The following is a 27,336-nucleotide window of genomic DNA, read 5'->3' as shown; positions in this document are numbered from 1 at the left end:
CCCACGATCAGATGATAAGAGCAGATCATTTGTAACTCTAAGGAGAGCAGTTTCAGTACTATGATACGGTCTAAATCCTGACTGGAAATCCTCACATATACCATTTTTCTCTAAGAAGGAATATAATTGTGAGGATACCACCTTTTCTAGTATCTTGGACAGAAAAGGGAGATTCGAGATTGGTCTATAATTAACTAGTTCTCTGGGGTCAAGTTGTGGCTTTTTTATGAGAGGCTTAATAACAGCCAGTTTGAAGGTTTTGGGGACATGTCCTAATAACAATGAGGAATTAATAATAGTCAGAAGAGGACCTATGACTTCTGGAAGCACCTCTTTTAAGAGCTTAGATGGTAAACATCTGTTTTCAGTAGTAATAATATTTTCTTGAGCAGCAAATCAGAATGATTTCTGATGGATCACGTGACACTGAAGAATGGAGTGATGATGATAAAAATTCAGATCTGGTCACCTGGAATAAATTAAATTTTACAATGTATTCAAATGGGAAACATTTATTTTAAATTGTATTAATATTTCACAATATTACTGTATTTTTGATTAAAGGTACAGGTTGTAGGACCTGCCACTAGAGGGCACACTACCAAAACAACAATCGCGTGGTTTGATGACGCTAAGGAGGAGTGTGGAATGATGCGATTTGTTGTCTTCTACCCAACCGCTGACAGCAATCAATCAGACGGAAAGATAAATCATGGATCTACAATGATTTTTCACATCATATGTATTGACAGCACAATTCTTATTGTGAGGTTATGATGTAAAATTATGATAGCTACACTGTAGCTGCTACAGTACCTAACAAAACCTATCCAATACTTGATTTTGTAAGTGTCTGAAAAAGACAATTTTCACATGCCACTGTGGTGAGTGGGGCGGGGCCGAGAGGCGTGGGAACGAGGAGTGAGGCCGGGTGTAGTGATTGGAGATGAGCTACACCTGCGCCCCACCGCCAGTATCGAGTCCCACGTAGGAGATGGAAGGATATAAAACTGGAGCGACGACCGTGAAGGACGAGAGAGGACCAGGCCTGGGACATTATTTTATGTTTTGGCTTTTATTTGTGCGCATCAGTCGCCGTGAGGGGCTGACGCGCTGTTTTGTTTATTTTTGAATATTAAAGTGATTTTTGATTGTGCGCCGGTTCCCGCCTCCTTCTTCCCGATGATTAGGAAGTTCATATCGTTACAGCCACCATTACATATTGCATCATTGCAATACAATACAGCAAATATAGTTTGACATTAAATTATCTAAATAATTGATTACTGTTTAGTCAGATGATATGAAAACGATTATCACTGTTCAACAAATATATACACAATATATACAAAAACAATAATTGGGCATAAATAGAAAACGTGAGTTCAACGATTTTCGCGAGTAGATTACATACAAAGTCAATGCAAAGACGCGATCCGACTATGGATCAGACGCATCCTTGCGTGGGTCTAGAGACGCGATGCCCCGCATTTGGTGTGTATGCTACCTCAATACTAATCTTGTTGATCGTTATAATAGCATACGTTTTGTGTAAAGATACGAATCAAAACTACTCGCCTGTCGAGTAAAACACAAGCGAGATTTTTGCGAATCTCTCTCCATCTAGAAACTGCAACACTGATATTGATCCTCGCTCTCTCTCTCCTCTTGTCCCAAACTCTTCTTGGGTCGTTTGGTTGGCCTGTACGCTTACGTTTACGGGAGCTGTCCTTGTCGACAGACGGCAGATGGTAAACAATAATTATGTTCCATAAATAAGCAACACAATCCACCATAAAACGTGCAAGAAGAAGTAAATAAGTAACTGCTTGAAGCAAGCTGGTGGTTTGCTGGACGCTAGACACTACTTCCGCATTTGTCCACGACACTGTTGTCATGTGGTTTCTACGTCAGTAAAGGCGGTAACAAAGGGTAACTAACGTCATTGATGGGCGACTGCACTGCCCCGTGTCACTGTTTAAAATGGGCATTTTCTCATGATTTACAAGTAGTTGAAAACATTAGAGATATTGTTAGTAATCAGCTGGACAAAATATATAACACTAGCCTAGTGGTTTTTGGATATTTTAGTTGTACCCTTTATTTGTTTTACTGACCCTAGAAGTTTGAGCATTTTTATGAAAGCTGAAGTCCCTCCCAGAAATGTGAGTAGGTTAGCTGATTGGTGTGTGTGCTGGTGTGTAGTTGTGTTATCAGGCCATGTTCCTGCAGGCAGAGGATGGCAGATAGTCAGAGGCTCTACTGAGGGCTGTAGATTGTAGACACACTAAAGCAGCAGATAGAGCCATGAGGGCCTTCAGCAGGAAATATGTACCTCTCTATCTTCCACCCAGGGACTGTTCTCTGGGCCCTGAGGAAGAACAGGAGAGGTGGATAGTGTCTATTACGAACTTCACCCGAGGTCATAAACGGTTCCCAAAAAATTAACATTTTAGTAATTTGTGAAGTATTTCCTGTGCACTTAGACAAATATTTAGCCAAATTAGGCTTGCACTGAAATAGAAACTGGATTTATTTCAGCTGATTGTTGTGTTCAGACCACTTACTTCAATTAACAGATTCGTTCGAATTACCAATGGTCTTCCCAAAAGTTGCATTTTATGTTTCTTTTTAAGTTCAAGATGTATAATATAATATAATATAATTGTAAAAAACGTAGTAGTTCGGGAAGGAGGAGGCGAGAACCAGCATTTAAACAAAACTTTAATAATAAAATAAACACAAATTAGCATGACAGCCCCTAGCGGATGACTATCGCGCACAAACTGAACCAAAACACAAAATAAAGTCCAGGCCTGGTCCTCTCTCGTCCAACACTGTCAACACTGCTCCTTTTATCCTTCCAGAGCTCCTCCGTGGGACTCGACCGTTGAGTGGCTCAGGTGTCGCGCATTCTCATTAACTCCACCGGCCTTTCTCCATTCCCACGCCTCTCAGTCACATAAATATAATATATGGATGCAAATATTTTTACTGGGAATAATAATAAAAGAATTATGTAATGCACTCTTATGTAATGTAATATTATCTAATATAATAATGTAATTAAAATGTTTTCCTTATAGCTATCATGACTTTAGTTTAATGACTGACAATTTCAAAGTTGCTCACCATAAGCAGGTACGAGCCCCGCAGATCTGTTTTGAAGATGAGTTTGCATGAGAGATGAAAGAAAGCTGTGCTGTGTGTTGGTAAGATGCTGGCTGTGTGGTGCAGCAGAGCGGTTGGGGTCACTGGAGATCTCCGGCGCTTCTGTGCGGATTGTGTGTTCACATTGATCTGAAGTGACTGTGGGCATCAGGCTCTCGCTTGACTGCAGAAAACACAAAGTGACATTTATGCCCAGCGCTGAGCCAGACTGAGGTTTTAATAAGTAATTCCTGAGCGTCTGCTGCGTGTAATATAAGGCCACAGAGCTTATGTAACAAATCTCAGCTGAAGTAAACGTTCATGAAAGAGATGTTGAGGACTACATCTTGAAAAAATCTTGTTAGAGATGCAGATAACCAAAAAATTCTCATTTTCATCCATCCAAACTTTGCTTTTCTAGTTGTCTTTCTACATTTTTTTATTTAAGTTTTACTTCCATACATTCAAATTGGAATTGGAAATTCTGTATGTTTGCTAGTTCAGTTCTCTAGAATACCCAGAATAACCTAAATGGCATTTAAAAGGAAATGAAAATGTAGTTATGTATGCCGCCACAATATAATTATTTTGACACCAAGACTCAGCTTTTTGTGTTAAAATGTAATGTTTTATATTGCATCCCAAATTATTACTGAAGTTTCAGCTTTTTTTTATCCTTTTCTCCCTTTTTTTTCTTTTTTCTTTACACTTGCATCCTACATTTATGCTATTAACTCAAAATAATTTTTGCATCTTTTATTGATAGGTACAGTATAAAGAGAGCACAGAGAATCATGAAATGTGCACTTAGTGTCCAGTTTTGTGGCTGGTTCAGATGTGCATGTGTGTTCAAACAGCTGAATGAACCAAATAAGACATCAGTCACACGTGGCATCTGAAGCATTCTCTCAGCAGCTATTATGTATATTATGTCAGAATTATATTTTTTATTTATGACCAGGCATTACGCTGTGTTAGGCCCTGCATAAAAACGATTTAGAGGTGAAATTGAATTATGTCACAGGAAATTATATGTCAGTGGACTTTTTTTCCCAGTTAAACAGGAAAAAAAGTATTGAAGGTATTTAGTAGGGCAACATTTGTAATTATTTAATACAGGCAGTTTTAAAAATTAAATATATTTTGAGTGTGTAATAATGGTAATGACACAGTCACGAGTTTGTGCTTAGTGTTAATGCTGAGAGTTTTCAAATGATTCATTGAAGTATTAACTTGGTCTCAGATGTTTCTCCTCAGATGCAAATAAATCAACTGTTCACATGTAGTTTCAATGAAAATGTCAATATCAGCTCATTTAATTTGATCTTGGCAGAAACTAGGGATGCACGATATATCTGCCACCATATCGGTATCGGCCGATAAATAAAATTTTTTCAGTTATCTTTATCGAACTGATATGAGAATTTAGAGGATATCTTATAGCTGATAAATAATGCATTATTTCCTGCAGAGACACTTCAGATCTGCACTGTTCACCATGGTTTTTAATTGCTTGAAATATCATTGGAAACACTTCAAAAATACAGTGAACTGCAACATGTGCAGGGCAAGTCTGTAATCTTATAGTGAGATTATTAGCTACTGTAAAATAATGTGACTGAATCTTTGTTTGTCTGTGTATTAGCGCGTTGTTAAGGCAAAAAGCGCACCCACAACGGATCCACACAACTAGCACAGTTAAGTTCGCTTGTGCATTTACATTCTTTTGTGTAATTGTACATTGTAATATTGTGTTTATTTTATACACAAATTAGATTTTTCTCATATAAAATGTGTTTGGTTAAGCTATAGCCTATAGAGGGTTAATAGAGCGCTTCAGTTTGCTGGTGATCATCTTTAGCTCAGCTCACGCAGCTCAAACAGCAGCTTACAAATTTCTCATTTCGATCATCGATGGGTTTCAAAAACGATTAATCGATTAATCGGGGGTGGGGCTTGTGCTGCTGAGCCAGTTCGTCAGCGATCATTACAGAGAGTCCAGCCGAGACGAGTGGGAACAGTTCTTGCTGGAGCCATGTATTCCACCAGATGAGGATCCCATTCAGTGGTGAAACGAAAACACGAAGCGCTTCGCACAACTTATTCGCTTAGCACACCGTTATTTGTGAGTCACGCCAACGTCTGTGCCGTCAGAGCACGTTTTCTCTGCGGCCGGCCTTATTGTTAACAGACTAAGGAGCCGACTTTCCCCAGATCCTGTTTACATGCCCGTATTTCTTAACAAGAACATGTAAATAAATAGAAAAAAGCAAAAAAGATTTGCTGACAGTTTAAAAGTTTAAAAGTTAAGTGTAGGCTACGTTCTACAATAGCCTAATTGCTGCAAGCTGCTTTACGTTTTTTCTTTGTTCACTTTTTTTTTTCTTTTAATCTGTACTTTTGTTTGTTTGCACGCATTGTTAAAGGTTTTCAGCTACAAAACACAATGTGTAATGTTCAAGCTTATTGTGTTTAAGCTTGTTCAAAATGACGGAAACAATAAATGTTGCTGAAAAATAACGTCTGTTTCATTAAACTTAAATTAAATAAATATTCGAATATTTGTTTTTTTGTGAGCTCAAATATTCGAATGTGATATTTGCGGAAAACGCCCATCCCTAGTATTCTCTCAGAGACGACGAGAGATTAATCTCTTAATATGTGGTATGTCTGTTTTAATTTATTTCTTTAATGTTTCTCTTGTGGCCCGAAACATAGTGAAAACAATGAGAAGAAACATTATTTGTGTTGAACAGGTTGTTTTTGAAATTCGGTGCATAAAATAAAGCTGCACTTTTGTTAAAAGCCTAATTTTTTATTTGCCTGAAAGGCTGTGAGTCACTACGTGTCTGTTATGCGGTATTGTGCTATCAAATTGTTGCGAAGCAAATTATTTGTAATATTAATAAATAAAAGAAACCTAATAATAATAGCCAGAAAATAACTGGTCTACATGAATTTGGAAATGCCAAATACTCTTAATAATGACAATATTTCATAATTTTGACTATATATCTGGCTATAGTCCTTACATGATTGTCCTCTTTCAACAAACTCCATTGTCTTAACGCCATATATTTTTTTTACACATAAGTAATGTTGTCCAGTAACTTGTTTCCATTATTTAAGCATTATTTTGTTTATTTGTAAGGCTGCTTTATGTTTGGTAATCAGGCTTATGTAAAAATGTGGATTTAGATTTATCTGCCAACATATCGGTTATCTGCTTTCTTATTTAAGGAATTATGGGTTATCGTATTGGACAAAATTTACTTATCGGTGCATCCCTAGCAGAAACTGATGAGAAATATTTGTGATCACACTGAGATTTCGGACTTTGATATGACAAATCTGAGCACAGTTTGACAGTTATCAAGATCTCTTCCTGAAACTTTTTAGGAGAAAAAAGGAGACAATTTTCAAGCAGGAGACGTTTTATTTTCTCTCTAAATGCCATCCATGAGAAAACTCTAGAGATAAAATAGAGACAACCTTTATTATTCTCTATTCCATGGGGTTTTTCTGATAGTTTTCTTTGTGATTTCTGACTTTGAAGTGGCAAATCCGAAATTTATAAGAGATTTCCTCTATAATTTTTCTTTCCCATGGGGCGTTTCTAACGTTAACATGGTGTTTTGTTCTGGTACCTTATACCCTAGGCAGCCCAGGCTATGTTTGAGCATGCTTGTAGGACAGTATTGTCTCACAGTATATCTTCTTAACTCTTTCCTTTGTTGTCATATCATTGTCATTGCTTCTGACCTTTTGAGATATCATCAGCTTTAATACCTCGCTGCAGAAACAGGCTCTTCCAGCTGTCAGGCGTGTGCTTTATTTAGCTCTGTGTTTTGTCGGCCAGTCAGAGTTTCCCTTGTGGGGCCCCTTGACGCTCACACACAGACAGCGACTCACACAGTCTCTCCCAAGTGCGCACACACATACACACACACCCTGTACAGCCCAGAGCAGGCGCTGCAGCAGAGCGAGAGAGAGCAAACGGTCTCGGGAAAAGAACTGGGAACTGCTATATCGGCCTGAGAGTGAAGAGAGTGAGAGAGAAAGAGAAACCCTTGGGCAAGGAAGATAAGGGATTGTCAAGAGGTTTAGCATGTGCTGCTTTCACTGCATTAATTGGATTCTTACAGCACCTTGACCGCTGTCACCGCCTGCCAACTCTGCCTTCATGTGATGTCGGCCGGGATCAGATGGGAAGACGCAGGAACGCCGTTAACCCTGTGGTGACACTTGGTTTGTTTTCTGTTCTCCAGCTTGCCTTGCTCTTGCATATCATCCCTACGGCTACTCCACCCATTCCTTCAGCAAACACCGCTGAATTAATCAGAGCCGTCCGCACTAAGAGGATCAATCGCTTACGTGGTGCTTGACAGGAGCGGAGTACTTACTCTTTTGTTTGGGAGGGAAATTTCCAGGACTTACTGATCGGACCAGTCTCTACATGGCATCTGGGCAGTATGCACCAGAAAGGGATGGCATGCACCTTTGGGTTTCCTTGGGGCACCGCTGTGCATCTCAGACGTACAAATGAAGTGCTTTCCCAAAACGGTTATTAATGCCGAGACTTCACGATGTGGATGTACCACAGTGAGTTTCAAATCCCACACAAAAGGCAGCGGAAGGACCCTCGTTCTGCTCTGTGTTTGTTATTTTTGCTTTACTACTATGGAACAACCCCTTAACCCTTGAGTTTTTCTCCAACATGCCATTTTCTTGCCTTAAAATTTGATTTACACACTGTGTACATTTATAAATGGGTGAAGTGTCTTCTCGAGACTCTTTTGTGGAATAGCATACCAAGATGATGTACTCTTCGTTGCTCCAAGTGGACTTCTTGTTTCAGAGATGCTTGGAGCAGGTTTAAGTGGAGGCATGTAAGTAGGGTGTATAATGGCTATCACGAGGCCGGCATAAGAGTTATTTATTTTTGAGAAGAGAGGAGCCAACCCGAACCACACCTTTGCTTAAATGAAGACCGGCCGAAATTACACAGGAAGGGAGAAAAAAATGATGCACGTCAACAATTTCCCGTTCCGAAGGCATTCCTGGATATGGTGAGTAGTGACAAATGGATTGCAATTGAATGGATTCACACAATAAATGGGTCTAGTGTGTTGTTGCATTCCATGGAACTAGGGTTGGTAGGCCACGACTGTTTACACACCAAAGCATTGAGGTTCCCACATATTTGTTTGTAGGTTTGTCTTAATCTTGAGGTAAGTATCAGTGCGTCAGCGTAGTAAGAGGAAAGGAGCTGATGGTAAGCCATGCTTGAGAAGCATAGGGAATCAAAAGTATTCTTGCCTGTGAAGGCTTATTCACACCAAGAACCATAACAGTTAACAATTTGCAAATTTAATAAATTAAGACCTTATATCAAAGCAGAAAGTCATAATGTCATGGCATTAAATGTTGAATATGCTGGAAAAAAAATTCTGCTGTGTTTCCAAATATCTAACAATCCTTAAATCGAGATACATTTACTTAAGATCCAAATTAAAGATATAAAATCTTGTTTTCTGATAAATTGAACAAAAATGTATACTTAATTCAAAGCGAAATGTGTTTTAATACCCAATTAACATATCTGTTTTTGAAGTTGTTTTAATCATAAACCCTTCAAGTCAATTTCTTATAAACAAGACAACTTGTCATATTGCTTCTCAAATAAATGTATCTTGATTTAAGAATGGAGTGGAAAACGACAAAATACAGAGAAAAAAATGACAATTAAACAGAGGATCAAGTTTGTTGGAGTCACTTTGATGATGTTTTTCCTCCAGTTGATTAACAATACAAATATTGACAGCCAATCACAATCCTTTTTCGACTTGAGCTTGAGCATTTAAAGTGGCAGATAAAACTCTCTGCAGCTCTTGCTTGTTATAAACAGATTGTTATTGTGCTTTGCTGTGGATACTCATATAGTTATTGTTATACAGTACAGAATACTATTAGGCCTTTGCTGCGATGCCGTCATGTGACGTGTGGCCAAAGACATTTTTAAGGACTATGGGCCTTATGGGTTCTCCAAACAGCTTTTGAGGCTGTCAACACCCAAATACGAACAGCAGGTTATGGTGTCATCACCCTGTTGTGGAAAACCCAAAAAACAAAAGAGTGCCACAATGAATCAGACGTGACAGCGGCGTGCTTTGGGTTTCATGCTTTGTTTCTCTCTAGGGCTCTGCGGCATCTATAATGGCATCGTTCTGACATGCTGCTTTACTATGGTGATAAATGAGCTAACAGGAACATTAGTGTGGCACATGAACAGGGATTCGGTCCAAGGAGGTCCGTGTTTCTAGTTTCATGAAGGAGTGTCACACTTTATTTTCCTTAAGTCAACTTGAACAAAGGCGTCATAAAAGAAGCACTGCATTGACTAGCACATGACAAATGACATTAAACAGACCTTTGGTGTTGGTTTAGTTCATGTACCAACAGTGCTTCCTAAATATTTGGAAGGAAAACAGATATGTAATTAGCATTTTTCTTGCGAGTTGTGAAAGCACCATATGATTTCTTTCCCACCCTACAGTAAGATGGTATTGTTCTGTGAGAACTGAAAGTATGCAACCGATGCTTGTGTATGTGTGTGTGTACGTTTGCAAACTTTCACCTATTTTTTCACTTCCACCTACACATGCCTATTATTTCAGAAGAGATCATTGTGTGATGGGTGGTAAACCGTTCAGCTGGTGTTTCTGCACTCTTCAGGATTCAGAAACTACAGGGTTGAGTTTAGATCAGGAACCTGCTGCCTTTAAGGTTGTGTGTTATAGCCTTAAGACAGAGCTCTTGTCTCAGTTGTCTTCCCTAAGGCAGCGCAGAACTCCATTGACGTTCAATGTGAAAACCAAACATTTCTGTGCAGTGCAGTATTTTCAGCAGATTAGTAATACATCAGCTGCATTTTTCAGGTCAAGACATGTCAAAGCTTATTTCCCCGCTGGTAAGAGGAACACAGTCTTCTTATTTCAACCAACTTCAGCCTTTTGCATTTACAAGCATACATGTTTGCTTGATTTTTAAATTGTACAAATAGACTAATTATGATGTTTTTTTGCAATGAGAAGTAAACATTAACGTATATCACAAGCAGAACATGGCAAGTTTATGCAAGCATTCGTCCCAGTTACAGAAACCGAACAAAGACAAGGTTCATTTGCTTCTGTTTGCAAAACAGACAAGTCAGCTTAGACACGTTTTCTTTGAATCACCAATAGAAGAGAGGGTGTGCTTTCAAAGAAAGAAAGGTAAACACGTGACTTTCTCAGCAATGTCAACTCTTATATTATTAATTAGTTCTGAAAAAAAAAATTGAAATTAAAATATTTGAACTAGGGATTATTTTTCATGGCCGATTCCGATACCGAATTGTTACAAGCAAACTGGCCGGTTCCGATACCGATTTCCGATTTTTTTCTTTTTTTTTTAATCTAAAGAATCATGAGCAGAAACCTTTTTATTTTGGGTATGTAATTTCTGTCTCCATGCCAAAAAAGGGGGGTTACTAGTAAGGGGTTAAGCAACAAACAAGAAAGAAGGAAATTTTTATTTGCTATTTAATAAGCCAAACTGGCTTTTGGCTATTGAAAACAATAACCATAACCATCTGGAATTATTGGCAGTATCTGCACAGTAAGTAGACTACATTCAATACAAACATAGATGCCACAGACATCAGCATTTAGCTTTTGTTTTGAATTGTGTTGAAACTATATACAACTGGCCTTGTGTTAAAATATTAACTGTAACCATGTGAAATAACTGCAAAGTTCTACAGTCCAAACAACACAATCAACACACGTTCAATAAGATGTTCCTTAATCAGCATTCAGTATTTTAGTTTTTAAATTTGGTTTAAAAAAAAAAAAAGGTCTTCACCAGTAAAACTAAATAAGTATGCTATAAAAAAAACATTATTCCACAATGTTAAAATCAAATTATGTTGGTGCGAATAAAACAGATGCAAAGTGTTTCATTCATCCAATTAAAAAAATTGTAGGGTAATGATTCACATATATATTTTTTTACTTGAGACAATAGTTATTTATTTTTCATTGGCTCAAGTAAAAAATATAGATGTGGATCATTACCCTAAAATTTTTTTAATTGGATGAATGAAACACTTTTTTTCAGTGTGCTTCAGCAGGTGATTTTTAGTAAATGTAATGTTAAGGTAAAATTAAAATAATCATCCTATACAGAACTGACGTTTAATTCTGGTTTTTCAAACGCATATGCAAGTTATACTTTTCAAAAAAAAATAAAAAAATGTAGACGCGGGAGCACTTCCAGAAAACAATCGGCCGAAAAAAGACAAAAAAACGGCCGATTGCCGATCACATATTTTTTCATATTTTATTGCCGGTCAACCGGTGCATCCCTAATTTTAACTCCATTAACGCAGTGGACCTGCCCCCATACTAGGGCTGCACGATATTGGGAAAAAATTACATTGCAATATATATAGCAGAAAAATAAAATATCGCAATGTTTTTTCTTACAAACAAAAATGGGGTGAGCACACATACATTTTCATTTAAAATTATTTAAACATCGACACCATCGTGTCAATTGATTAAAATGCGCTAGGGAAAGAGAGCAAGACAGTGCTCGTGTTGTTTGAAGACGGCTCGCTCTCTTTCTGTCTCTCTCTCGCACGCTCGCTCTCTCTGTCTCTCTCTCGCGCGCTCTCTCTCTCTGTCTCTCTCTCTCGCGCGCGTGCTCTCTCTGTCTCTCTCTCTCTCGCGCGCGTGCTCTCTCTGTCTCTCTCTCTCTCGCGCGCGCGTGCTCTCTCTGTCTCTCTCTCTCTCTCGCGCGCGTGCTCTCTCTCTCTCTCTCTCTCTCTCTCTCTCTCTCTCTCTCTCTCTCTCTCTCTCTCTCTCTCTCTCTCTCTCTCTCTCTCTCTCTCTCTCTCTCTCTCTCTCTCTCTCTCTCTCTCTCTCTCTCTCTCTCTCTCTCTCTCTCTCTCTCTCTCTCTCTCTCTCTCTCTCTCTCTCTCTCTCGCGCGCGCGCGCGTGCTCTCTATGCCCTGTTAAACTTGCATGTGGTTTTCACTCCTGTCAATGATAAACTTTCTCTCTATGATGATTAAGCTGTGCAATTAATCCGCGAATCACATTCGTTAAGGGCCGGGGAGCAGCTGGCCCGTACAGTTAATGAATAACGGATCAACTACGACAGCCTACATCGCACATCCTGCGATGTGACTATCGTGGATTCGTACATTGCGATATCGATGCTTTAACGGCACATCGTGCAGCCCTACCCCATACCTGTACATAATCTTACATTTCATACTGGTGTCTGTTGACAAATATGAAGCAGGATAAAAGCTCCCTAAATGCAGTTTAGTGAATTAATCAGCCGTTTGAACGAATCAAATTAATGACTCAAAGACATTTACCACCACCTGCTGGCAGATTTCATTTCTTAATTAAAGTATTATTTCATTTAAAAAAAGGTAAAAACTGGGGGATAGTTCACCCAAAATTTTTAAATTATGTGATAATTTACTCAAACCTGAATGTTAGCATCCTGGGGTCAAACTGAAGAAGCAGAGGCCATTATTTAATATCCCTCACAGTGCAGACGTGAGCTGAATCAGCAGATCTTAGCAGCTCCTCTCCTCGCCTGCTTGCACTAGATCTCAATGCATTTCTGCGGACAGCACATTGGCAGCTAAATGTTTAAGAATTAAAATTGTTTAAGCAAGGTTTTGGGAATATTTTTTGGTAACCAATGACTTCCATTGCATGAATGAGAAAAACAAACAAACTGATATTATATTAAATTATATTATATGTTGTTTAATAGTTTATTTTATTTTCTGGACTTCAAATTATCATAATAATATGAAATATCATATGCATCAAGTCTGAAATGAATTTTGTTTTGTGAGGGCAGAATTTATATGGAATTAAATGGAATGGAATACTTGAGAGAACAGCGAACGTCTGTGGACAATGTAGGAATTCTAAGCATTTTACCATTACTGTGTGATTAAGCCCAAAATCACATAATCCCAGTCTTTTTTGGAAACACACACACACTCGCAGCCAAATACACACATTTCATTCACTCAAATAAATGATTCTCCAACACTGTTCAATTTATTGAAAAAAATTATAATAATATTAAATATCTAGTTAAATGTTTTAGTTTGAGTTCAACAAGCATAAAAAAATCCCTTTATCGATGTATCAGTTTCATTTAAACTATATATGATCCATTTGAGTTGGCCTAACTCAATTATATTTCACTGCACGAGTTACTTTTTAATAAGTTGGGGCTACGAATATTTATTGGATGGAAATCCTACCCTCAATTAAATTGAGTTTATCCAATGAGTTATGAGTTTGTTTGCATTGACTCTTATTGAACTGAATGCTTGCTCCTCTACTATGTTTGTTTGTGCATGAAGAAAGCTAATTTTTTGTTTGCTTCTGAATACTTTTCAGGAAATATTGAGGAGGTTACATGCCCTCAGATGAATTATGGATGCTACATTGTTAAATCAGTGGAATTAACTTACTGAATAGCTTAAAAAGGACGGAGCTTGTTAGCATGCATCACCTTATTCAGTTTGGTTTCACTTGATTGTACTCATCTATTCTTTGTCTTCATGCATGTAAGCTTGTTTGAATGACCTTTGCACCTTTGTTGCTATCGCTAATTGGGAAAATCAATTACTGCAAAAAGCAGTATAGCAAAATAATGAAGCATTGACCAGTGGTGAGTTTACAGTGTTTTTTTTTTTAATCTCACAGTTTATGACACCTACATAACATATTTTATGCAAGTACGCAAATACATATCGGCCAGTACATTAAATCATGTGTCTGGTTGCATGTATGTAGCATGCATTCTTCTGTTACTGTTGTGGTGGCTGTACTCAAGACAGCAGTACGCTGATTAGCTTTCTGGTTCAGAAATGTGTTGTTTTATTAATACGCTGTGCTTTATTAATATGCAGTGCCGCTATAACCTTGAATGCTTCGTGACTCATTCTGTACGTACTGTGTAACTGTAAATTTACTCCATTCATCTGTTTAGGAATCGCTCATAGAGCGACATGCCACCCATTAGTTTCCTCTGCTCTTCTGTAGTAGTTTTATAACGGTTCATTTCACATTGTGATATTTCCTGCATGCTGTCTGCCAAAGCTCCCTGAGCACCTTCCCTGGAGTGTGTGCCACGCTAGATAATAAATAACCCACACACACACAGATGCTGCACACCAGAGACCGCCTCTGTCTCTCTCTCTCTGTGTGCGTTTAAACTTTAGTGCATGCTAGAAAACAGAGATTAAATCATGCTAATGGTGTTCTCCCATCATATATATGATGAATTCATATGCATTTAGAGTTTCCATAAATGCTTAAAGCAAAACCATTGCATCCATAACATCTCCTTTCAGATTTATAGAACATAAACATCCAGAATAAAAATTTTTAATCTATTTGCATCTGAAGACTTAATTTACAAAGTTGTTTTTTCTCTTCTTCTTCTGGCTATTAACAGTTTTGAACTGTTTGACTTCATGAAAATGAAACAAGAATTTTTATCCTGACTTTTTCCAGTGCTTAGATTTATGTGCTGGAAAGGCATGCAAATTAGTTTAATTATTAATTAGATCATATTTGTTTTGAATATTTACATATAACATTTCGGAAAACTTTTAATGTACTGTGATTAATCAGCTCGTGGGAATTATAATAAAATGTGTTAGTCTTGCCTTAAGAAAGTCAAATAAACCTGTTATATATATTTTACATTTGTCCTTTTTTATACCTTTTAAAAAGAGCCTGAATGACACAGATATTCATGAACATTACATTAACTGGGAAAGATGTGTCATTGTAGATTAACTGTGGAATTTGAAGCAAGGTGACACATCACTGCATTGCCTCCTCTTTCCCAGCGATACAGCAGCAGCACCCTGAGGTCAGACTGAAGAAGCAGAGGCCATTATTTAATATCGCTCACAGTGCAGACGTAAGCTGAATCAGCAGATCTTAGCAGCTCCTCTCCTCGTCTGCATGCACTAGATCTCAATGCATTTCTGCAGACAGCACATTGGCAACTAAATGCTTATTTTAGCAAGGCTTTGGGATTTACTTGTATTTTCAAAGCAAATAACATTTGACGTTTGGCTGTGTGTGTGTGTGCATCAAAATTTTTATATATAATATTGATCCAAAACATCTCATATTACATAACCAAGTGACGCTAGACCCTGAGGATGAGACGTAGTAATCGTACAGCAGACACGATGCAATCTTCAGTGCTATAAAAAGACTTGGCAGCGTTGCTTGTGACGTCTGGAGATCTTCCTAGGCTTACCCCTGAGACAGGGCATCCCTGGAACGTCCCATGTGTATGCATACCAATGGCTAAGGGAAGGTCAGTGACATCACAAAGGTAGAGTTTGTTGGGATTAGCATTACTGTAATGCACTTCCAATGGTAAAACCCATTACCTCAGCCATGTGCTAATACTACAGACATATATGCTAGCTGTTTTCATATCCGCTGCACTGTGGAAAATGAAAGGATTAGACCGAAAGACCCTACAGACATGTAGTGTCAGAACTGTTGATACTGAAATTGCAAATAAAGGAGACTAGAGGCTCCAGGAATCCCCCAGCCGATGCGGATATCTTGGAAAGCAGGATGGCTGATATAATATGATATAATTGTTTTTATTTTAATTAATATTTAAGACATCTTAATTTGAAAATGGATTAAAAAAATGTGTTAAACATACTTTAGATTACAAAGTATTTTTCACAAATAAATAAATAGTTAACAAAAAAAATATAATAATAAAGGAAGTAAACACTATAATCAACAGGGCACTGTTGCATTGGGAATCATATTTTTTTTCCAAATAAAGCCAAGGTAACATTCATTTTACATACAGCACACAAGTGGTGTCTGTCAGAGCCATCAAAATAAAAATACTGCCTCAAATGCATCTGCAAAACAGGAAAACTTATCGGCAGATGCCATTATTTTGAAAGTGCCAAATATTAGCCGATATATCGGCTTTGGTGATATATCAGTCGACCATTACTTATAAGTACATTAAATTAAAGGTAATTATATATGCATATAGTATAATATAGTATTATTTATGAGACTTTTTACATTATTTTACATAGGGACGCATGGTTGACCGGCCATAAATCGGAACCAGACGGCTTTTGCTTAAAATACGCGATCGGTAATCGGACGGATTTTGGTTTTTTCTCGGCCGATTTTTCCGGAAGTGCGCTCGCGTGAACAGACTTCATTGTAATCGTTCGCTATGTCATTTGTGTGGAAGAGTATTTAGAAATCTGTGTGCAGGACACAGGCAGCCAATTAGTACTGGAAATGCAGAGTTTGATGTCTGAGGCACAGTTAGCAGGAAGCGAAAAGCCATTGGTGTACTGGCGCACAAATAAGAGCCCCTTTCCTGCGCACAGAAGCTGTACAGTATAGAAGCCTATACTGTACCGGTCCGCACCCTGAACATGAGTAGACCGTGAAGAGATGTTAAGATCAACTTCTCACATGTTGGATGAGAAATGAAACGGACTAAACTGTGACTTTTTTCTTTTTTTTTTTTTAAAGTAGAACTTGCATACACGTTTGAAAAGCCAGAGATAAATGTCAGTTCTGTATTAGGATGATTATTTTTATTTTACCTTGAAATTACATAGACTTAATTTGATTTAAAAATCACCTGCTGTAGCACACTGAAAAAAAGTGTTTAATTCATCCAATTAAAACATTTTAGGATTCACAGCTATATTTTTTTACTTGAGACAATAAGTTATTTATTTTTCATTGGCTCAAGTAAAAAAATACAGATGTGAATCATTACCCTAATTTTTTTTTTTATTGGATGAATAAAACACTTTGAATCTTTGTTTTATTCGCACCAACATTATTTGATTTTAACATTTTGGAAAATGTATTTATATAGCATACTTTTAGTCTCACTGGTAAAGACCAGTTTTTTTTGTTTGTTTATTAAACCAAATTTAAAAACGGTAACACTTTAGAATAAGGTTCCATTAGTTAATGTTAGTTAACTACTTTGTTAACATGAACTAAGCAAGAACAATCATCCTACAGCATTTATAAGTCTTAGTTCATGCTAATTTCAACATTTACTAATGCATTATTTAAATCAAAAGTTGTGCTTGTTAACATTAGTTAATGCACTGTGAATTACCATGAACTAACAATCAATAACTGTATTTTCATTAACTAACATTAACGAAGATTAATAAATACAGTAATAAATGTATTATTCACTGTTTGTTCATGTTAATTAATACATTAACTAACATTAACTAATGGAACCTTATTCTAAAGTGTTACCTTAAAAACTAAAATACTGAATGCTGATTAAGAAACCTCTTATTGAATGTGTATTGATTGTGTTGTTTGGACTGTAGAACTATGCAGTTGTTGCCTTTAATTTCACATGGTTAATCTTAGTTAATCTTTTATTTAAGGCCAGTTCTCTGTAGTTTCAACCCAATTCAAAAACAAAAGCTAAATGCTGATGTCTGTAGGATCTATGTATGTATTAAATGTAGTCTACTTACTGTGCAGTTACTACTGTTAATTTCGGATGGTTACAGTTATTGTTTTCAATAGCCAAAAGAAAGTTTGGCCTATTAAATACCAAATATCTTGTTTATGCACACTTTCCTTCTTTCTTGTTTGTTGCTTAAAAGATTTTTTAAAAATCGGAAATCGGTATCGGAACTGGCCAGTTTGCTTGTAAAAAATTGCTATCGGAATCGGCCATGAAAAATCCTGATCGGTGCATCCCTAATTTTACACAACCCTTTTTACACAACCCTTCCAGTGAATGACAGATTTTTTCATTAAAGTCATTTGCTCATGATTTGCGCTGTACGTTTGTTTTTATAACTCTGAAAGACGTGTTGGCATTCTGTCATTTTGCAATGATGAGCTGTGGTGAAAAAATATCCTGTATCTAGAAAACTGTCAACTCTGTTTATTCATGTTGTTAATGACTAAATGTACATCCTTTCCCAAAGAATCACTGGTGCAATATGGGTAAAGAATTAGTCAAGTTATATAAGTTGTAAAAAAGGAAGAAAAGTCATTTGAAAAAAATATAGGGAGGCGATTCACTTTTTCTAATGAACAACTTTTGAACAATTTTAGAAGTGCACATAAAGGTATGACAGGGTGCTTGATGACCTGAATAATGTGGCGTACCTTTACAAAGACTCTTTTGCTCTCAATTAAACCCTGTGTCTGTTCACATTTTCACTGAGGTTTTTTTGGCCCATAATTGCTTGTATTTCCCTTTAGCTTGGAGGATCTTAATTCTTAATTGGTACTGAGGTTGCGGACATTCATGCACAAGATTTCAGGCCCTCAGGGAACTTTGCAGTAGTTTTCAGCTGGCAATGTTGTTTTTAGAAACATGTTTCCAGATGTAAACAGATCACAGGAAATGTTGATAGTAGAGAACATTTCACGTGGAGGTATGATTTATCATGCAGCATTTCTTAACACCGACTTGAATTCTTGAATGCATATGTATTTATGTAAATTTTGATCAGCAAGAGTTCTGCATGACTGTGTGTATTAGAAACGTGTTTACTGCACTGTTATCTGTGACGCACTTGAGGGTATTTAAGGGGATGAGGTGGCTTAACCTTCTTTTGTTCTCGTTTAGTCCTCCGTGCGGGCACAGGTGGTCTTCTCTGCAGAATATGACCTCTTTTCCCGAGGCCTAATCTCATTTGGATTTCAAAGAATGTTTTTCCTTAAAATACCCTCCGTCTCTGTTTCATGTTATTTATTTTGTACCCAAAATAGCTGGTGTCTGACATTAAGCTCGGTTTCTCATTGTCTGTATATGGAAACGATTTGAAAATACACTCTTAAAAACAAAGGCTCTTTATTGGCATCTAGAGTTCTATGAGGAACATTTAAAAGATGGAAATGTAATGAAAATGTACTCGCCAGAGTTTGGTTCTTCATGGGAACAAGTTTGGAGAAATGTAACATTGCATCACTTGCTCACCAGTGGATGCTCTGCAGTGAATGGGTGCCGTCAGAATGAGAGTCCAAACAGCAGAAGAAAAACATCACAATAATCCACAAATAATCCACATGACTCCAGTCCATAACTGAATGTCTTATAAAGGGAAGAGCAGTGTGTTTGTGCGAAACGAATCCATCATAGTAAAATATTTAGATACACATAACATTGTTTTCTCCAGAGGAGTTGTCGAGAAATATGCAGAAATAACTGTTCAAGCACCATTTACAAGTGAAAACAGTCTAGAACCGTTTTAAACAAATATGTTCAGTAGATTTTGACTTTTACACTGGAGGAAGCCTTATTATGTATTATGGACTCATAATTGATGGTATTTTGGCTAGAGGCAATGGTTAGAACGTCTTAATCATGGATTTGTTTCTTTCAAACACTCAGCTTTTGGCTTCACAAGACAGTAACCGATGGACTGGAGTGGTATGGATTATTGGGATGTTCTTATAAGCTGTTTGGACTCTCATTCTGACGGCACCAATTAGGGCTGGTATATATCGATATATGAAAAAAAATCTCGATATTGTCCTTTTTTTTTTTTTACGATATTCGATATATATCTTTATGTTTGCATGTAAATAATAAAAAAAAACTGGGGGAAATAATGTAACTGGGATAAGGATTTTTTTATTTTTTATATATTCTGTCTCTGGTTTAAAAGAAGCTCTGTGGCATAAATATAAAATATAAATATATAAGATCTCATGACAGAACACAGACCGGATGAATGATGCTTTCATTAAGATGCCAAACTCCAGCTTGTTTGTTTTTCAGATCATCTGCTGCAGCACTTCCGTAATGAGGAGTGAGCGTTTGCATATGCATGGTTGCCAGATTGCTTAAAATAAGCAAAACACCCGGAAGAAAAAGTATCTATGTAATAGCAAAGCTTTGATTAGGGGATTTGAACTCTTGATATCTGGCAACCATACTCATGAGAGTTTGTGTAGTAGAGGAGTATAGAGCAGTCTGCAATAACATGTTCCATTTTTTTGACATTTGGCGTGTTCTTTCGGGAAAGTATGCTTGTATTTTAAATAATCGATATTCACAATACTTTCAAATTTTACATCGTTGTCAAAATTATTCTGATATTATCACTAATATTCGATATATCGCCCAGCCCTAGCACCCATTCAATGCAGAGCATCCATTAGTGAGTAAGTGATACATTTTTATACATTTTCCAAAACTGTTCTTGGAAAAAGAACAAAAAAACAACCTCATGTACAGTACACCTCGGATGGCCTGAGGGTGAGAACAATTTTCATCAAATTAAACATTTTGGATGAACTGTTCTGTTAACATCCATTGAAACTTTCCATTCCATAATAGGTTCTTTATACTGGAAAAGGTTCTTGGTATTCACACTAAGAAAAATATTGGCTATTTTAAGACCTGTTCACTGAGAAGGCTCTATGGTCCCCTTTTGGAGACTTTATTTTAAAGAATGTGAACTTGTTGGTAATGCAAACAAGGAAAACTTATTAAAGATACAGGGCTATTAATAACCTGCTACGATCGCCATCGCAGAGGGGCTGTGATGCTAAACTCTACCTGACCTGACAGACTCTGTGTTGTCTGTGACAAAAATGTGCTACACGGCATCTTCAATGAGAAGACTGCCGGTGGCACGCTTTCCAAGCGGTCCTGCAGATGCCACAGCACAGAGGGAGTAAAAGCAGCGTCTCCTGTGGAGAGGATTATTAAAGCAGTGCGACAGAAGCCCAGACGCTGAAGCTGGCAGAACGCACCGACAGTAACTCTCTCATCCCAGGTGATCGGCCACATGGCAGTCACTAATTAAACCTGCCGTCCCTTTTAATACAGGGGGCCACCGACAGGCTTCCAGGATGAGTGGCGTCTGTCTTCACCACATTGCTCTAATGAGAAGAGCATCTTGGGTAAATGGAAAGACAAACTGGTGCTGTGCTGCTTTGTTATCTGCTGTTACCGGGGAAATGCTCCACCTGCTGGCAGAATGAATGAGCATTTTCAATAAAACTGTTGTTTTGTTCAGAGTTCAGACCAATGCGAAAATCAACCAATGTTTTTAACTTGCAAACACGCAGAGCTTTAAATGTGAACTGGTGGATCGATTAGAAGACAATATATTATCAAAATCTAAAAAGTATAGGGATGTGCAATGTAGTCTGCTGATCCTGCAATAATATTGCAATTGTTGTTTTAACTATGTGTGATTTGATACTACCCAGTATATCGCGAAAAGCAAACAAAACACCTACAGAGTGCACGCATGGATTACATGATGAAGTAGCAGGTTAGACTAGTGCGCATGCGTGCACATTTATAGTGCGTTCTTTCACTGCAAGAAAAAATGCATGTCAAATTATCACAACCACAAAAAAAAAAAATTCAGGAGCAAGCAGTTAGCACAATTAGAGAAAAGATATCGGCACGAGAACACAGTCTATAGCTAAATATTTTTAATTACTGTTATCGGTAAAATCCCAGAAAAATTAAATTTTAAATGATTTTATTAATTATTAATTTTGTAATACTTTTGACTCTTAAAAATGGTTTAAAAGCTGAAATGTAAAGTTTAGTATTTTTTTTATGTTTTGTTTTTGTGAGAACTGTGAATTGTTTTTTATAGTAATTTTACAGTTTAATATGCTACTATAGGTATTACCCAACCCCGCTCATGTGGTATTAATTTTATTTGTGCAGGTCTTAAGAAGGTCTTACATTTAAGCTTAAAAATCCTGCAGAAACCCTGATACAATATGTCAATTAATATGATACTCAGCAATCAACTTAAAAAAAAAAAAAAAAAAAAAAAAAATTACATTTTCATTTGTCTGGCTTTAGAGTGTTAAAACTTTTCAAAAGTGCAGTCAGAACTCTGTTGATATTTATAGCTCAGTTTCATCTAGATATTTAAACCTGTTTCACAGCATTCATAGTCACATCCGTCAAACTGAACCTGCCTTGATCCACTGAAGAGCTTTAGGATAGCAGCCCTGGCTATATGCCTCGTCTTTCACCCTTGCACCTTTTTAAATAAGTTTGACCCATGTATACTGCAGGGATGGGCATTTCACCCAGGTGTCATGTGACTTGTGATGTCAGTGGATGGTCGTTTTGCTACAGTATCTGCCGGTGGCTGTAACTGTACCTGCTTGACCAAACCAGCATGTGGTGTTGAAATGAAAAGCCCATATAAATGAGGGCACCACCTTCTTATTAGGCCATCCAGTCTGTGGATCTGAGCTGAAATAGAGGCTAGTTAACTTGATCTAAGAAAAACATTCCAGCGGTGCTTCCCAAGAAACCCTGGGCCAACAGTCCTAAGCTTTTGCTGCTTTCAGAGGACACACTGATCTGATGTCCAGTTCTCAAAGACATCTGGATTTACTTAGGTTTGGTGTCTTCTGTTCCTGGGGTTTGTAACAGCCTGTGTAGTTCAGTAGAACTGGTCATTCATCAGTCAGCTTACTGGTGTAGTGTTCAGTGATGTCAGCCAGTCATAAATCACGGTTTCACTATCAACAGGACAAACCCGGTTAAGTGAGCTATATTGTTCACAAGTCTCGGTTTCACAGACGCCACTCCTCAGTTACTCGGAGTCTGTTATCGGTCAGGAAGCTGTTGTATTGACCATCTATCATATCTTTCTATTGATCCATCTTTCCATAATTCCATTAAACTATCGTTCTATTGTTCAACCGTTCATCCTGTCATTTTATCTGTTGTTTTAAATCAATTTTTTTTCTAAACATTCAAAGGCCTATTCATTGAAGATATTCTGGTTTGTCATTTGGAAATTAGTTTTTGTAGTTTTTGCTCGTGGTCTTGGTTCAAATTAATGAAAAATGGGTCTTAAATTCAGTTGAAAATATTTTGCGTTCCCATCATGCAAACTGCTGTCAGTTGTGAACAGTCTCGTGTCTCAGCTGAAGGCTTGTGATTACCTGAGACGGACCTAAATACCTGGTGCCAACAAGAGCCTAAAATGAAGTCCATTTTTGTTGTACCTTCTTATTTTCATGTTTTTAAAGCTCCAGTCATTTTTCATGTAAATGTATTTTCAGTGGTGAGGAGTGCAGGGCGCTGGGACACAGCTGGCAGAGTGGATCCGTGTAAAGCGGTGGCTATATGAGGGCTGGCAGGAGATGTGATTGTGGGGTCTCTGGGCCTCCATTGCACACATTGAATTAGATCAATCAATAGATTCGCTTGGCGGGAGAAGGTCTCACACGGGGGCCCGTTGCTCCTCCAGCCCTCGTTTGTTTTCCCTCCTTTTATTTTTCCAGAAATGCTCTGTTGTCTCCAGGTCAGCATCTATGTCCCAGAAGCCACCTCCAGCTGAAGCTTTTCCCCAACAAACAAATCAACTAGTCACCCATCTTGAACCATATCTGGCTACAAACTGAGTGGTCCTAAAGCAGTGCAGTTGTGAACTGTGTAGTCCTTGTATTGTGTTGTTTAGATCCGAGTCTGGCTTTGCAGAGATCAGATATGAGAGTGTCGCCCTCTAGTGGCGTTCAAAGGAAACACAGCACCACAGACTGCACTCTGGTAGGTTTAGCCTATTAACACTTCATTAAAATGTTTTTGCGTTTAATAACAGGATAATTTCTCTTTGTGTGGTATATAGCTCCACTCCTGTGATGTGATTGGTTCAGCCAACCACTAGGGGGGCCTATCACATCACAATATTCATCAATAAAAAAAATTTCTTCAGTTTTTACAAGGTGAACCTTTATGGAATGGTTTACGTCCCCGTGAATATAATACAGTTTTAATGTTGAATTCATATTTAACTCTGCTGTCTATTTGGTGGTCATATTTTCTGCCCGGTTACCTGACCAGGAACGACCCAATAGCAGCCCGTCACTAAATGAATCATCAGTTTCAACCTCCGAATCCTTTTAGAGCAGATGGGATCAATGAAGCCATATCTTCTTCTCTGAATTAGTCAGAGTTTTCTGTTTTGTAGATAAATGAATAGTCAGGGGAAGAGGCTTTATGATTCCCACAAACATCTGCTGCTCTGCTGTTTTCATCACCAGCGCTGAACACACGCTCATAAATCAACACAATCAATTCACCCGTCTGTGTACGCTCGCGCTTCCCTTCAGCATGGAGCACGATGCACCAGCATACAGTAGTGTTTGTAACTAGTGTTATTGGTTTTTCCATTAAACTGTGTGTGCTAGTATCTCGAAAGCAAAGTGACCAATGAACATCCGAGTACAATTGATAATATGTAATAAGATATTATGATAATATACAAAAATGTATTTTGCTAAATATTTGCATAAAATTTTATTACAATTTCTTCAAAACAGAAACATAACCAACTGGTTGATTAGTAAGGGCAGTTAAATAAAATGAATTTAAAACACATTTTATTTTAAATGTGTGTGTTTGTATGTGTGTGTGTGTATGTATGTATGTATGTATGTACGTGTAATATATATATATATATATATATATATATATATATATACACACACACACATACATATAGTATTATAATGCTAAATATTTGCATAAAATATAATCAGAATGAATGCCTTTATTGATATGATATTTAGAAATAACTTTTCAAATGTAATTACTATACTTTTGTGCTTTAATTAGCATCTAAAATTAGCTGATGTAGACAGTTTGCCTGTCTATGCACATTAAGATGCCTTTTCTTGTAAGGCAAGCAAGTTTATTTATATAGCACATTTCGTACACAATGCTAATTCAAAGTATTTTACATAAAATTAATTACAATAATCATAAAAATAATCACAAAAACCTTGTGTGCAGATTCACCAGCCTTAAAATGGCCAGTCTATATAAATATTTCCAAAATGACCAGATATGATCCTGTCCATCGTCCTGCTCCATATATAAGTGTGTCAAACAGACAGGTTTACTTTGGGTTTTCAAGATCCAGTCAATAAACTTCAAGTCAAAGTCAGTTTCGTCATATATCTGTAGACTGGCAGGTCTCTGTTCCCCACAGATGATGTTTGGATAGAGGTTGAGCGGGGTTCTGAATATGACTATGAATGCTCAGTGTCTCTGCAGCAGAGGTGTCACATTGCCCTGTGTTGTGTTCATAAAGCGAGGACAGGGAAAGAGATGAGCTGATGTCAAAGATGAGTTTACCCGCTCGCACCGACCTCCTGTCCCTCGAGCTGCTTGCCAAACTTCGCTGCATGTCCACCAGCGGCTCCCCGTTTGCCACCAACAAACCAATCGACATTAAAGCCCGGAGAAGATGGTAACAGTTGTTTTTAACTGGTTTATATTTTTAGCTGTTTGTCTATGCTGGGCTGCTTTAGCTTCTATGGCTGTGTGTTATGCTAGTGTATGTATTTGTTTCTTCTTTAAGTGAGTCTTGTGGAGAAGCAGAGCTCAGGCTAGTAATGTGTTTATATCATCACTGAACCACATTGGCCTTAAAGAGACACTCACCCGCTCTAGAAAAACCTACCGAGAATCATGCTATTGTTAGTGGTATATCCAACATGGAGTGTATCTATTAGTTTTGGTAGTCAGCTGATGTACCTGGTGCTGATGGACCTCAGAGTAAGTGATGGGTGCTGCTGTTTATCGGCTGAGTGTGGTTTCATTTGTTACTTTTAATGCATTGGGTGTCACAAAATAACAATGTGAACAACAATCTTAGCATTTATTAAATTTACTTCATTTTTATTAACTAGCACCTTTTTGTCGTTCATAATGACTACAATTCGGTTCAGTTTATTTAACTTCTGTTGTGCAATTTAATGTAATATTTTCTGTTTAAATGTAAATATTTTATTGATTAACATTTAATTAAGAGTAATACTGACAAATAGATGCTATAAAAATGTTGGTTGCACTTTATTTTACAGTACGTGTACTAACATGTACTTACAGTGTATTTATCTAAGAAGGTTCTGGTAATACAAGGTAACTACATAGGGTAGGGTTAGGTTTAGGGGTAGGTTCAGGGTTAGTACCTAGTTATTACATAGTAATTGTAATTACTATAATAAGTACATAGTATGTACATGAGGAACAGGACTGTAAAATAAAGTGCTACCAAAATGTTTTTATTGTTAGTTCATGATAGCGTTAAAACTTCTTTTTGATTATCAACATTTTTACTAAATTAACATTAAAAAATGAATCATGAATGAAAATGAATAAAAACTTTTTTGCCAGATAATAACGTCAGTGTTAAATCAGTTCAAATGGCTTAACCTCTGGTTTATTTCAGTTCAGTTCTGCTTATTGTAATTGTGCAATGAAATTAAATATTTTGTGTCTGTCTAGCTGTATTTTATTTATTTTTTTATGAGCTTTTTTCATGACTTTTAATTTTTTTAATAACAGTAATGTAGACTGGTAAATGGTGAATATTTTCTTTTTAGTTCATGATACCTAATGCATTAACTAGGTTTAACAAATGACACCTTACTGGAAAGTGTTATCAATTACTGTTGCTTGTTCTTTAAGCTGGGGTCAGTCCAATATTGTAAATGAAACATTCGTGTGGTTTATTAAGGAGAGGGGCTTTGTTATTTTTCTCAGTGACAGTAGTAACCACACTGAGACATCCTACTGTAGCTTAACTTGTTGTTTCATGGCATCACGGATAATAAGGTAATTTTTATGTTTGTTAACCATTCAGTTTCCTCCCTAAAATCAAATAAGAAACGCACTACAGATGTTTGCTCACCTGAAGCCTGGAGAAATGAAATTTACGCCTGCCAACTGTTTGCACTAAACTTTGTAAATGTCAGCCGTAATCTGATTGCTCTGTTATGTGAGGAGCAAAGCAGCTTAAAGTGTGAGAATTTGCCCCATCAGCGTTTTATCACAGACCAGCTGAGATGGTGAAAGTGTTCCCTCGAGACTGGAACAGAGTGCCATCTAGACACCCGTTTCTGATTTATTGAGTGACTCCGTTTGCGCAGATGATGGCCAGTTAACACAGGCACTGAACCTGCTGATGACTTGATGGGTTTAGAGAGAATAAACACAAAGAGCTTAGGCTCATTCTTCTCTGGCCTCAACACGGTTCAGTTTCAGATCCACACAAGCCCATCA

General features: G+C 37.3%; 1 protein-coding gene across 5 annotated transcripts in view; it reads left to right on the top strand.

Annotated features, from left to right (window-relative positions):
- Positions 1–27,336, top strand: part of LOC113110191 (cAMP-specific 3',5'-cyclic phosphodiesterase 4D-like) — a 185,677-nt gene that overhangs the window by 116,390 nt on the left and 41,951 nt on the right. The window contains exon 1 of one of the 5 annotated variants that reach the window (XM_026274240.1): positions 7,093–8,219. The exons of the other annotated variants lie outside the window; for them this stretch is intronic. Within the exon in view, the coding sequence (XP_026130025.1) occupies positions 8,134–8,219 (86 nt within the window). The 5' untranslated portion in view covers positions 7,093–8,133. Of the gene's footprint in view, positions 1–7,092; positions 8,220–27,336 lie in introns of those variants that run through there. 5 annotated transcript variants of the gene reach the window in all.

The sequence above is a fragment of the Carassius auratus genome, chromosome 10 (genome assembly GCF_003368295.1).
Source record: "Carassius auratus strain Wakin chromosome 10, ASM336829v1, whole genome shotgun sequence".
Classification (NCBI taxonomy): Eukaryota; Metazoa; Chordata; class Actinopteri; order Cypriniformes; family Cyprinidae; genus Carassius; species Carassius auratus.
Note: the sequence above shows the minus strand (reverse complement) of the source record. Positions and strands in the feature narration are given on the sequence as shown.